The 13915-nt window shown below is 44.0% G+C and overlaps 1 protein-coding gene across 3 annotated transcripts in view; it reads left to right on the top strand.

The window, feature by feature from the left end:
• LOC137546363 (aldehyde dehydrogenase family 3 member A2-like) overlaps nucleotides 1-11371 on the top strand; it is a 104617-nt gene extending 93246 nt beyond the window's left edge. For all 3 annotated transcript variants that reach the window (XM_068268718.1, XM_068268719.1, XM_068268717.1), the window contains exon 11: nucleotides 9350-11371. In XM_068268718.1, coding sequence (XP_068124819.1) covers nucleotides 9350-9358 — 9 coding nt within the window. In that variant the 3' untranslated portion in view covers nucleotides 9359-11371. The remainder of the gene's footprint in view (nucleotides 1-9349) is intronic.
• Nucleotides 11372-13915: the final 2544 nt, after the last annotated feature.

Raw genomic sequence — 13915 nt, 5'->3', positions numbered from 1 at the left:
GGGTCCCTACATCTCTGCAAACCATAGTTACAGGGGTCCAAAATTGGTAAAATCCCCCATAGGATTTCATTGCCTCCCTATTTCACTTTCCAAAATCTCACATCTTTTCAAAGGGCAATGGCTCAGCAGTACCAAATTTTCTAGCATTGTAGGGACCCTTAGGGGGAACATGACTGGTGAGTTTCGGGCCCCTAGGCCGAAGAGGTCATAGCCTAGGGTCACAAAAACCTGTTTATTTGGGCTATTTCAATGGTAGTGATGGTGGCGTACATAAATCGCAGCAATGGCCGTTAGCAACGTCTGAATCTCACGAAATGTCTCATGCAGGTAGAAGACATATTGTTAGACTTGGATTCCAAAGATGGGGTCCCTACATCTCTGCAAACCAGAGTTACAGGGGTCCAAAATTGGTAAAATCCCCCATAGGATTTCATTGCCTCCCTATTTCACTTTCCAAAATCTCACATCTTTTCAAAGGGCAATTGCTCAGCAGTACCAAATTTTCTAGCATTGTAGGGACCCTTAGGGGGAACATGACTGGTGAGTTTCGGGCCCCTAGGCCGAAGAGGTCATAGCCTAGGGTCACAAAAACCTGTTTATTTGGGCTATTTCAATGGTAGTGATGGTGGCGTACATAAATCGCAGCAATGGCCGTTAGCAACGTCTGAATCTCACGAAATGTCTCATGCAGGTAGAATACATATTGTTAGACTTGGATTCCAAAGATGGGGTCCCTACATCTCTGCAAACCAGAGTTACAGGGGTCCAAAATTGGTAAAATCCCCCATAGGATTTCATTGCCTCCCTATTTCACTTTCCAAAATCTCACATCTTTTCAAAGGGCAATGGCTCAGCAGTACCAAATTTTCTAGCATTGTAGGGACCCTTAGGGGGATCATGACTGGTGAGTTTTGCCACTGCTGAGCCATTGCCCTTTGAAATGGTGTGAGATTTTGGAACGGTAAATAGGAGGCCTAATGAAAGCCTATGGGGGATTTTACCAATTTTGGACCCCTGTAACTCTGGTTTGCAGAGATGTAGGGACCCCATCTTTGGAATCCAAGTCTAACAATATGTCTTCTACCTGCATGAGACATTTCGTGAGATTCAGACGTTGCTAACGGCCATGGCTGAGATTTATGTACGCCACCATCACTACCATTGAAATAGCCCAAATAAACAGGTTTTTGTGACCCTAGGCTATGACCTCTTAGGCCTAGGGGCCCGAAACTCACCAGTCATGTTCCCCCTAAGGGTCCCTACAATGCTAGAAAATTTGGCACTGCTGAGCCATTGCCCTTTGAAAAGATGTGAGATTTTGTAAAGTGAAATAGGGAGGCAATGAAATCCTATGGGGGATTTTACCAATTTTGGACCCCTGTAACTCTGGTTTGCAGAGATGTAGGGACCCCATCTTTGGAATCCAAGTCTAACAATATGTCTTCTACCTGCATGAGACATTTCGTGAGATTCAGACGTTGCTAACGGCCATTGCTGCGATTTATGTACGTCACCATCACTACCATTGAAATAGCCCAAATAAACAGGTTTTTGTGACCCTAGGCTATGACCTCTTCGGCCTAGGGGCCCGAAACTCACCAGTCATGTTCCCCCTAAGGGTCCCTACAATGCTAGAAAATTTGGTACTGCTGAGCCATTGCCCTTTGAAAAGATGTGAGATTTTGGAAAGTTAAATAGGGAGGCAATGAAATCCTATGGGGGATTTTACCAATTTTGGACCCCTGTAACTCTGGTTTGCAGAGATGTAGGGACCCCATCTTTGGAATCCAAGTCTAACAATATGTCTTCTACCTGCATGAGACATTTCGTGAGATTCAGACGTTGCTAACGGCCATTGCTGCGATTTATGTACGCCACCATCACTACCATTGAAATAGCCCAAATAAACAGGTTTTTGTGACCCTAGGCTATGACCTCTTCGGCCTAGGGGCCCGAAACTCACCAGTCATGTTCCCCCTAAGGGTCCCTACAATGCTAGAAAATTTGGTACTGCTGATCCATTGCCCTTTGAAAAGATGTGAGATTTTGGAAAGTGAAATAGGGAGGCAATGAAATCCTATAGGGGATTTTACCAATTTTGGATCCCTGTAACTCTGGTTTGCAGAGATGTAGGGACCCCATCTTTGGAATCCAAGTCTAACAATATGTCTTCTACCTGCATGAGACATTTCGTGAGATTCAGACGTTGCTAACGGCCATTGCTGCGATTTATGTACGCCACCATCACTACCATTGAAATAGCCCAAATAAACAGGTTTTTGTGACCCTAGGCTATGACCTCTTCGGCCTAGGGGCCCGAAACTCACCAGTCATGTTCCCCCTAAGGGTCCCTACAATGCTAGAAAATTTGGTACTGCTGAGCCATTGCCCTTTGAAAAGATGTGAGATTTTGGAAAGTGAAATAGGGAGGCAATGAAATCCTATGGGGGATTTTACCAATTTTGGACCCCTGTAACTCTGGTTTGCAGAGATGTAGGGACCCCATCTTTGGAATCCAAGTCTAACAATATGTCTTCTACCTGCATGAGACATTTCGTGAGATTCAGACGTTGCTAACGGCCATTGCTGCAATTTATGTACGCCACCATCACTACCATTGAAATAGCCCAAATAAACAGGTTTTTGTGACCCTAGGCTATGACCTCTTCGGCCTAGGGGCCCGAAACTCACCAGTCATGTTCCCCCTAAGGGTCCCTACAATGCTAGAAAATTTGGTACTGCTGAGCCATTGCCCTTTGAAAAGATGTGAGATTTTGGAAAGTGAAATAGGGAGGCAATGAAATCCTATGGGGGATTTTACCAAATTTGGAGCCCTGTAACTCTGGTTTGCAGAGATGTAGGGAACCCATCTTTGGAGCCCAAGTCTAACAATATGTCTTCTACCTGCATGAGACATTTCGTGAGATTCAGACGTTGCTAACGGCCATTGCTGCGATTTATGTACGTCAGACTCGCCACCATTGAAATTGCCCAAATAAACAGGTTTTGTGACCCTAGGCTATGACCTCTTCGGCCTAGGACTGCATTGAACGCGACCCACGCATTGTGCGCATTCTGGACAACACCAATTACTGGGTTTATACCCTTCTGGATCCACGGTACAAACACAATGTTCCAAAACTGCTTGAAGAAAGAGCCAGACAGGTCAAAATGGAAGAATACCAGCAGGCCCTTGTGGAGACTTTAGAGAGGAGATTGACATCCTCCCCCTCCTCTAGCCAGTTGTACGCCGACAGACTGACTTCCGCAAACCCAGGACGACCAGGAGGGCAGCAAACAACACAAGCCGCAGCTAGTGCCCAAAAGGGAATGGTATCGGCAGTGTCCTTGGAGTGGGAAAATTTTCTGACACCCATGCAGCAGCACACAGAACAGCAAGCGTGCAGATCCACCTCCAACACCGATCGCCTGGAGAAGATGGTCAAGGACTACATGTCAGATGGCGTAGCTGTGTTGAACAATCCATCTGCACCCTTCAACTATTGGGTATCGAAGCTAGACACCTGGCACAAACTGGCAATGTACGCAATAGAGGTGCTGGCTTGCCCGGCAGCCAGCGTTATGTCGGAACGCTGTTTCAGTGCTGCCGGAGGCATCGTCACAGATCGGCGGCGTATCCGCCTCTCCACAGAAAATGCAGACCGTCTGACTCAAATTAAAATGAATCAATCCTGGATTGGAAACGACTACGCAACACTCCCGGACCCCAACCAAGTAACATGAACAATGAACATCTGTGATGGGTTAGCGTTTCCGGTCCCTGTTTATTGAACCTCTCATCTGTATTACATTTATGACTGCATGGCGACAAAATGCAAATTGCTATCCGCACGCTTCTTGTCCTCATGCAAGGCCTGGGTTGTTGTGTCTCAAAGCGTGGCCTTCTCCTCCTGCGCCACCCTCCTCCTGTTCCATCACGTGTGCTGCTGCTGGGTTACGTTACCGGTCCCTTTTCCTGGAACCTCTTATATGTATTACATTTATGACTGCATGCCGACAAAAAGCATGTTACCTGTGCAAAGAAAACAGACATTTCCCGCATTTAAAAGACAGTTTTCCCTTTGAAACTTTAAAATCGATTTTCTCAAAAACTATAAGCTCTTTTTGCTAAATTTTTTTTCCTCTTATACCCACTCCCAAGGTGCACATACCCTGTAAATTTGGGGTATGTAGCATGTAAGGAGGCTTTACAAAGCACAAAAGTTCGGGTCCCCATTGACTTCCATTATGTTCGGAGTTCGGGTCGAACACCCGAACATCGCGGCCATGTTCGGCCTGTTCGGCCTGAACCCGAACATCTAGATGTTCGCCCAACACTATACAGGAGGTGCTTTACCTGCCAGAAGACTTGTAATTCTGCCCCGCAGCCAGTCCTGAGATTAGTGTGATAGCCCCCAGCAAGCATGGCAGCACATCATGATCTCCCTTTTCTGCTCTGTGTTGCAAAGACATAAAAGCAGTTCAGGGACATGCCTAGCCTACTAAAGGTCAACAGTGCTGTAAAAAATCATCTCTGTTCTATATGCTCCCATAAGAGATCATATTGTAAATATCTGTACAAAGAGTAGACGGATCACATGGGATCTACTTGTTTATTTTCAGCTTGGGCAGAAACAAATGACTGTGTAGGCACTGCCCATCTTCAGCTGACCCTGCTTGGTGCAATATAGTATTTGGCTACTTTTACTTTTTTTGCCCAGCTGCTATGGTATTACCAAGCATGGGCTGGTCATGCTGAATTAAAGTGAATACAGTTGTGCTTTACATGCCAACCACCATCTAATGTCCACACCAGCCTTGATGTTGGCAGCATTGTGCTACTCATTCCATTTGTAGTTAGGGCAAGGTTGTGGAAGTGGATTACTTAAAGGATACATATACCTTTGTGGATTGTGCGTTTCTCTCGTCATTGCCAATTATTCCTTGAGAAATGTGATTTTTGGCTTAAGTCAAACTTTCAGATAGTAAAAGGCAGGCTTGCTGTGGCGTTCCCTCCTATCACCCTCCTGTTCCCTCCCCTTAAAGCAAACTGGAACTGAAATATAAGTCAAAATAAACATACACACATCATACTTACTTCCAGTGTAGTCTACTTATTAATTTTTCTCCTCTCCTGCGTCCTGTTTGTCCACTGTGATCTATGGAATTCTCCATCCTCCATTTTGAAAATGGCCATTACCCCATAACAGCTTCCTGTTCAGCACACTGTTAAACTGTATTATCACCCACTTGAGCCACAGGGAAACATGGACTTTGCCTTGCTTATCAATTGTCCTTTCAGTTGTAACTGACAGCTACTGATATAAAACTGACAGCAACCGATATATTTGAGTTCTGACAAATTCTTGTCAGAACTGAAAGGAATAATTGTAATTAGGAAATGTTGAGCTTCTTAGATGAACTGACTGCGAGGTAAGTATGTAATATTCATTTGCAGGTGCATCATGTGTTGATTTAAAATAATTTTACTCAGTTCAGGTTCACTCAAAGGGACATGAACAGGGAGGGGAAAAGAGAGAATGGTAAGGTGATAGGAGGGAACATCACAGCCTGCCTATTACTGTCTGATAATTTGACTTCAGCTAAAAGTCATATTTGTCATGGAGTGTTTACAGGGACAGAGGGAGGGAGGAGAGAAACAGACAATGCACAGAGGTATGTAGATCCAGCATGAACAGACATGCTTACCTTGGGTAGCTTTGCCTCAGGTCAGGTGTGCTTTAAACGATACACATTCAGGTACTTCTGCTTTTTACCAAATTTGCATAAACTGATAAGGTACTGTAATTCGTACCTAATTCTGTAGATTAAATGTTTAGATTTTTACATCTGTCTTCAAGTGGACCTGAACTCAGAGTTTCCTCTCTGCTCTAAAAGATACCCAACAGCATAATAACCGCTAACCAAAAAAAAACATTTCTTGATTACATGCATTTTAATGCATTTCAACTCACTTGCTAGTGTGAATGGGCCCTCAAAGAGAGACTGTAACCAAGGATTGAACTTCATCCCAATCAGTAGCTGATACCCCCATTCCCACAAGAAATCTTTACCTTTTTTCAAACGGATCATCAGGGGGCTCTGTATGGCTGATATTGTGGTGAAACCCCTCCCAGGGTGCTGACATCACGCTGGGAGCCTTGTTGCATTGTGGGAAATAACAGCTGTTTCCAACTGCCAAAAAAGCAGCATCTCCTTCCACAGACAAGTCTCCTGTGATAAATTTCAGAATGTAAACCAGCGAGAGGAAAGATTTTACAATGAGCAAACAATGATTAAATCATTTATAAATAATTATTGTAAAAATTAAGCACTTTTTTTTTTCATTACGTTATTTTCACTGCAGTTCTTTAAGGAAATAAAATCAAGAATGCTGACAATTCAGTCCTGGTGCACCTCAAAATTTGTTATGATTCATGTTTCATTTTTGTATATGTGTTACTGTCCATTTCTCCTCTATACAAAATTCTGTATTTTGTTTATTTTGGGTTTCCTCAGAAATACCGCTGGGAACTGGCAAGCAGAGGGATTCAGATTATGCTGGCATTTCAGAGACTGTGTTTTAAACAAGATCATTAGCAGATAACAGGCAACAGCATTCACAGATACAGTGATGTATGCAGCCCTGATGTGTAGGAGCCCAGTTATGCTCTTTATTTGCTGCAAACTTCAGGGTTTTCACATCTTATAGTGTACCAGAGATGGAACACTAGTGCTTATTTATACTTACCTGGGGCTTTCTCCAGCCCCATTGACATTGTGGCTTCCCTCGCCCTCCTTTTCAGTCCCACCGTTCTGGTGCCTTGACTCCCAGTAGTCTGGTAAGTCACCGCCAGTCGTGGGCTTCTGCGCATGCGCGGATCGTCCATGCGCACACCCCTCGTCGCGCTCCCGTTCCCCCGGCCGCACCCCCACAACGCTCCCGCCCCCTGGTGCGCCCTGCGGAGTACTACTGCGCAGGCACAGAACGCTCCAGGGGATGGGAGCACGACGAGGGGTGTGCGCGGCCGAGCCACGGATGCGAGAAGGCCACGACTGCCCGGATTACCGGGAGTCACAGCGGCATATTGGAGGGGCCGAGGAGGACGTCGAAGGAGGCCACGATGCTCATGGGGCTGGTGGAAGCCCCAGGTAAGTTTAATTAAGCGCTAGTGAACCATCTCAGGTTCACTTTCAAGAGAACCTGAGGTGGGCATGATATCGAGGCTGCCATAGTTATTTCCTTTTAGACCATGCCAGTTGCCTGGCTGTCACGATGATCATGTGTCTCTAATACATTTAGCCATAGACCCTGAACAAGCATGCAGATTAGGTGCTCTGACTGCATTAGCTGCATGTTTGTTTCAGGGTTGTGACTAAAACACTACTGATGACAGAGGATCAACAGGACTGCCAGGCAATTGGTATTGTTTAAATGGAAATGAATATGGCAGCCTCCATATGACCCTCAACGCGGGTTTACTTTAAAGTACCAACTACACTTTCAAATTCTGTCCTAGGTTGTCAGTTTGTTTAACAACTTGCAGCAGTTCCATAATAAATGTATACTACAAAGGGCCAGTGGAGTGCACAATTGAACAGTAGTTGAGAAAAGATGTCAGTTGGGAATAGGGGGTGCTCAGTGACCTGCAAATAATTCCAAGTTGATGCAATATTAAGCAACACTGGAGGACACCTGTATACATTATGGATTTTCAGGCAGGTCCTGATGACTAGTCCCCTAGCTTCATGTGCCTATTTAGTCTTTTGGTTAAGTTGTAAGACTCCCTAACACTGCTGCTGCCTATAGAGCGCGCCCTAGTGGCTGCAGCTCTGGCGCTTTGAGTCCGCCAGGAGAAAAGCACAATATAAATGTTCTGTGCCTGTGTGTCTGGTGACAGCTTCCTGGTGCTGCAGTACTTATACTACTGATTTTCACTAAGCTTTGAGTTGTCGCATATAGTAAGGCCACGTTCACATTAGCAAATGCGGATGGCCTTGCGCTCGGAACGCAACGCATACGAACGCACGCCATCCGCATTTGTATGCGTTGCGTGGCTGATCCCATTCACTGGAGTGAATGGGTCAGCCGCGCGTTTCTGCAAAAAATGCGTGCAGCATGCGTTCCCGGACCACACTGGTCCGAAACACAGGCAGTGTGAACATCAGACAGTGCAGTCTATGCACTGTCTGATGTCGTGCGTGTCTGCCTCCTGCACACGTTTCCGAAACGCAGATGGGAAAGCGTGCAGTGTGAACGGGGCCTAAGGGATAAAGTCGAGTGTACATTATCTACTTTTGATATTTGTAGATCTGGAGTGTTGATAAGATCCTAGAAGATATGGGCATCTCTGGGCACCAATGGAGAGAGCGTTCTGCATGACTTTCAGCACTGTAACAAGGGATGGGTTTGATCATGTTATATTGTAGGTGTAGCAAAATAATGTATATTCAAATACCTTCAAACTTAAAGTGAAATTCCACATATGCTTAAAAAAATTGCTATGAGTGCAGCAAAAATCTTTTGGTAATATTGTTGCTTTAAATTTGGAGCCAGCTGTGAATTTACAAACTGAAAGGAGGTTAAAATAGTTATTTCAGTACAAAGTGCCCAGGATTTTCTCTGCCTGCGTAAGTATTCACCTGCAAACAACAAGAGCTGTTACTTATTTTCCACATCTGGCAGCAACTCCAACTCATAATAATCTGTGTTAGGATCACACGGTGATGTATGTGGGAAATGCTAGTAATTTGCAAAGCTGAGGGACTGGCTTCTTCTCAATATCAGTGGAGTTTCACTTTATAATCTGCAGGTTGTTGTTTGCATTTAGATTCTTAAAGAGAACCTGTACTGAGTAAAATTATTTAAAATAAACACATGAGGTAACTTCAAATGAACATTACATAGTTACCTTGCCATCAGTTCCTCTCAGAAGCTCACCATTTTCTTCTTACAGTGATCCCTTCCAGTTCTGACAACATTTTGTCAGAACTGAAATATATCAGTTGCTGTCAGTTATATATCAGTTGCTGTCAGTTACAGCTGAGAGGAGCACTGATGTGTCCATGTTTCCCTATGGCTCAAGTGGGCAATGTTACAGTTTAACAGTGTGCTGACCAGGAAGCTGTTATGGGGTAATAGCCATTTTCAAAATGGAGGACGGAGAATTCCATTGATCACAGTGGAAAAACAGGACACAGGAGAGGAAAAATAGATTAAGTAGTAGACTACACAGGAGGTAAGTATGACTTGTGTATGTTTATTTTGACTTTTAATGTTCAGTTCAGGTTTTCTTTAAAGCAGAGACCAGTTATTCAGTTTGTCTGAAACAAGTTTTCTGTTTTGCAGGTGATCTAAAACATGAAGCTGGATATCCAAGATACGTCTTCCTGATTGTTTCCAGTTAATCTATGCAATCATTGCAATGATCTTCCGAGGCATTAATCTACGTTCACCAACATGATTTTTCTATTATTATCTTGCAACGAAAAGTCAGTGCCTTACAGTATGTTCTCTAATGTAAACGTTTTATTGTGCTCCTGACTGAATAGCTGAGTTGGCTGTGATGACCAGCGGATCTCTTGGGTACTTCAGTTCACACATATATCTCCAGTATACCAACCAGTTCATGGGAAACGGGCTTTACTTGAGGGAAATCTGAAGTCAAACTGAAGACAAATTGATCAGCTGGAAAGGAATTCAGAAGTCTGAGTACATGAATGATTGCATTTTACTTGTTTGGGTAAAGGCATTAGTCTTTTCTCAAATGTTTTGAATGCAATAAGTGGCTGAGGCCAAATGCAGGGTGTACACTGCCCCATAAAATTTAATTCAAACTTATTTACTTCATTTCCTATGAGAACACCATTAGGCAGGGGATACACGTCTATTTTTTGGGTGTGTTTTCAGCACAGAAAAACTGATTTAAACTGAGAACTCATGTTAATCAATGGGCTAGTTCACACTTGAATGTGTTTTTCACATGCAGAAAAAAAAATCTGACATCCTGCAGAATAATTCTGCATTTTCAATTAAATTAGCCGCTTTGAAAAAATGCACGCTTTCTGCCTACAAACACACTTGGTGCGCGCAAAAGCGCCCTCAGAAAACTGAAAGACAAGTGTGTCCCCAGCCTTAAAGTCAATGGTAACAGTGGGGTAAAAAAAAATCCAGATACTTACCTATGGAGAGGGAAGGCTTTGGGTCCTAATGAGCCTTCCCTTTCCTGTCCCGGTGCCCTCGGTGCAGCGCTGTCCCCGGGAGCAGTATTTGACTAATTTGGTGAAATACTGCTCGCTCCGCTGGCGAAGGTGACTTCGGAAAGTCTTTGGGAGCCAAGTCCTCCCGAAGATGGGCCGCTCCATACTGTGCACGCGTGAGCGCCTTCTCTCACACATGCGCATTATGGATCCTCCTGTCTTCGGGAGGATTCGGCTTCCGAAGTCCCCCGCGGCTGGGGGTCTAAACGGGGGAGCCAGCGCTGCACGAGGGCACCGGGAGAGGAGAGGGAAGGCTCATTAGGAACCAAGAGCTTTAGCTCACATTAGGTAAGTACCTGGTTTCTTTTTTTAAAAAATGAGTCCCATTAGCTTTAATGATTTACACAAAAATCTGTGAGGGCCCGTTTCCACTTGTGCGGTGCGAAATCGTCACGGAAACCGCGGGAGCAAATTCGCATGTGTGCCTATGTGCTTTTACATCGGTTTTATGTGAAATCGTATGCGAATTCGCGGTAAAATTCGCATACCGAAACCGCATGCGAATTTCCTTTTAAATACATTGTATGCAAATCGCCTAGCGTCATGCGGCCAGTGAATTCTGATGGCTCTGCCGTGCAGATTTTTCCTGCACACAAAACCGCAAAGAAATCCTGACAAGTGGAAACAACCCCATCCACTTGTATTGCCTAGGCATGCGAATTTGCATGCGGGAATTGCATGCAAATTCACGATAGTGGAAAAGGGCCCTAAGTCTTACATGTAAATATGTATATTTACATTTAGAAACTTTCTTGGTGACTGAAAAGATACCATTAAAGCTTAGATGAGGAAAATAAACAATGTGGGCAACCAGCATCGCCTTGTGGCAAGCTGGAAAAGTAACGTGCTAACACAGTTGTAACTAAAGAATTATTTTATTACAGTAATACATGTGGGTTCTAAGCTGCTTTAAGTAACCGTTTGCATGTGCACAATGTACATTTTTTTAATTTGTTAAAAAAAAGTAATGACTATAAAAAATCTATTAACTAAATAAAGGCCCCCTTGATTTGATGTTAGAGCATTTTCTGAGCCAAACATTGATGAGGAAGAATGGTATTTTTTCTGTGTCTGTCTGCTTTTCCAATAAAGTTACCGGTTTTCCAGAGTCTGCGAATCTCTCTATTCTTTTTGATGAGGAAGTGTTGTTCTGTGGGAGGGGAGTGTATGTGTGTGTGTGTGTGTATGGTGGGGAGGGGGGGGGGGGGTAAGGGGCAGTTGGTGGGGCTACAGAAAGAAGCAGTAGGGCTGGTTCACACTACAAGAGCTTTTCTAAGCGCTTTGTGATTTTAAAAGCTCTTGCTAATGTAATGCTATGTGTAATATCACCTGAGCTATGTGATTTTATAAAAATTACCCATAGCAAGAGCTTTTCAAATCACCAGCACTTAAAAAGCTCTTGCAGTGTGAACCAGGCCTAAGAGAGTGAGACTTCATATACTGAGTGGGGCACTGTAGCAAGGTGTGGCTTCTGTAAATATATACCTAGCATAAAGCTCTTTGTAAGCATTCTATTTTTATTAACAAAGCCATTTATGGCCCAATGGGGAAATCATAATTTGTCCATGCAAGCAGCATGTAAGGATTCCTCCTGTGGCGTGTTCTGTCCATTGCGGTGGAGCCGCAAACGGACAATTCTGGCTTGTCAGCCTGCATTCGGTTGTGTATTCGCAATGAGTCACATTGTCATTTGCAATTGCTCTGCAGTCCTGGGCAGCTCAGAATGCTGTCATCATTCCACCAATGGCTTGCTGCAGCTGAACTGCAGCCAGATAGCCCTGGATTTCCTGCATGCATGTTGTTGCATAGGACTGCATGCACTGGCACAGATAGACTTTCAGCTAGCAAATGGTAACCAAGCCAGCTCAGGATTGAATGATTACCATTCAGCTGTGTGGAGATTTGCATGCTTGCATCCATTGGCTGATGCCAGCATAAAAGTCTGCCTCCCCTGTTAGACCCCTCCCGTCATAGTTTCAGCTCTGTCTAAGCTGTTACTGGGTCCATTGATATTGTGTAATATATCCCTAGTCTTGCTACCTTCTAGTTCAGTTATCTTGTGGAGCTACAATTATATATTTCCCACGGGGACATATATACGTACTCCTTCTAGTGCAGAGTAAATAGTATTGTTTGTATTGCCTAGTTAGTTCGCTGCATTACTTCAGTCCAGATCTAGCTAGTCCTTGCTTATGTAATATGTTGGTTCATTGCCAATATATAGATATTCTAGTCAGTGTTTGTTATTTTTCTTGTATTCGTGTTACGGTAATATATCAGTGCCGCTGATATATACGTACTCGAACTGTTGTTATCCTGTGTTCAGCTAGTCAGTTTTTAGCACGTTTTGGTAGGTTGCGCTTAGCGTGATCACCCGTGCTTAGCTAACCTAGTCCTGTCCTTGCGAGGTAGCCATTGCTGCGGTTGCTATTGGTTACCTCACTCTTGTCTTTGTGAATGCTTGCTGTCACTGAGGCAGTGACTAGATTAGCAAGCATTCATTCTGTCAGCCTCTGTCCTCCTAGTCTTGTCCTTGCGAGGTAACCATTGCTGCAGTTGCTATTGGCTACCTCACTCCAGTCTGTCTTGTATCTGTCTGAATGTTTGCTATTGCAAGAGCAGCGCAACATCGCACTGCGCTACCATTGCGTCTTATCAGAAGCCCAGAGCTGCAGTTGCTCTGGGCAGCCTGTATAGCCTCTTCCATTATCCAGCTCTTAGCCTTGTTGTTATCTTTTATGTATAATATAAAATAAATAAAAGTGTTTCACTCAGATACTTAACAGAAGAGAAGCCCTGTCAATTCAAATGCAGAATTCTCATGACCAGTCTCCGATAGATGAACTGACCATTGGGTTACCCTAACTGGCTCCATCTACCAAACGCTGACATTTCACTGATATAGACTGACCACTTCACAAAGTCTACAGACTTCACCTTCATAAAAGGAAACTTCTCTTTCATGTAATTGTAATGTAGTTTACCCTGCATTGTACTTATGATTACCAGTACTTGCTACCCTCATCTTTGCAAGCTTCAGTACCTTCTCTTTTCCAGCTCTACACTGGCCAGCCAGATCTAGTTTTAACTATGACCTTCTCTTGTACATACCTGCTTTTATTCTAGACATCTGTTTGCACTTTAAACTCTATTTTTGCTGTTAGCAAATGCACACTGTGATATGCAAAAATGCAAGGATTATTTGGATAAGTAAATGATAAATTAGGGTTGGGTGGTATGTAGACCACTTTTTTTTGTTTTAATTAGTACTCAGATGTCCATTTTCGTATGGCAAGATCTATCATTTGTTTTCTAGAATTCCTTGTTGTCACTGGCCCTCCAACCTTCAATTTGTACAAACTTTGCACTGTAATGTTGGCCATACACAGCAAAATCTGATCAGTAGACCTGATACTGTGTGCATGAAAGAGAAGTTTGTCATTTGCTGAGTGAAAGCTCTTTCCCAGGTCATTTTTGTACAGGAGTAAGGGCTGGTTCAGACGGACGTTTGCAGAGCGTTTACTGCCAGCGTTCGGGGCTTGGCGTTAAACGCTCCCATTCAAGTGAATGGGAGCGTTTGTACCAAGCTTTTACGCGCGTTTGCACAAACGCGGCGTTCGGGTCCCGATTTTCACTGGCGTTCAAGGAGCCCCTG

The sequence above is a fragment of the Hyperolius riggenbachi genome, chromosome 2 (genome assembly GCF_040937935.1).
Source record: "Hyperolius riggenbachi isolate aHypRig1 chromosome 2, aHypRig1.pri, whole genome shotgun sequence".
NCBI lineage: Eukaryota > Metazoa > Chordata > Amphibia > Anura > Hyperoliidae > Hyperolius > Hyperolius riggenbachi.
Note: the sequence above shows the minus strand (reverse complement) of the source record. Positions and strands in the feature narration are given on the sequence as shown.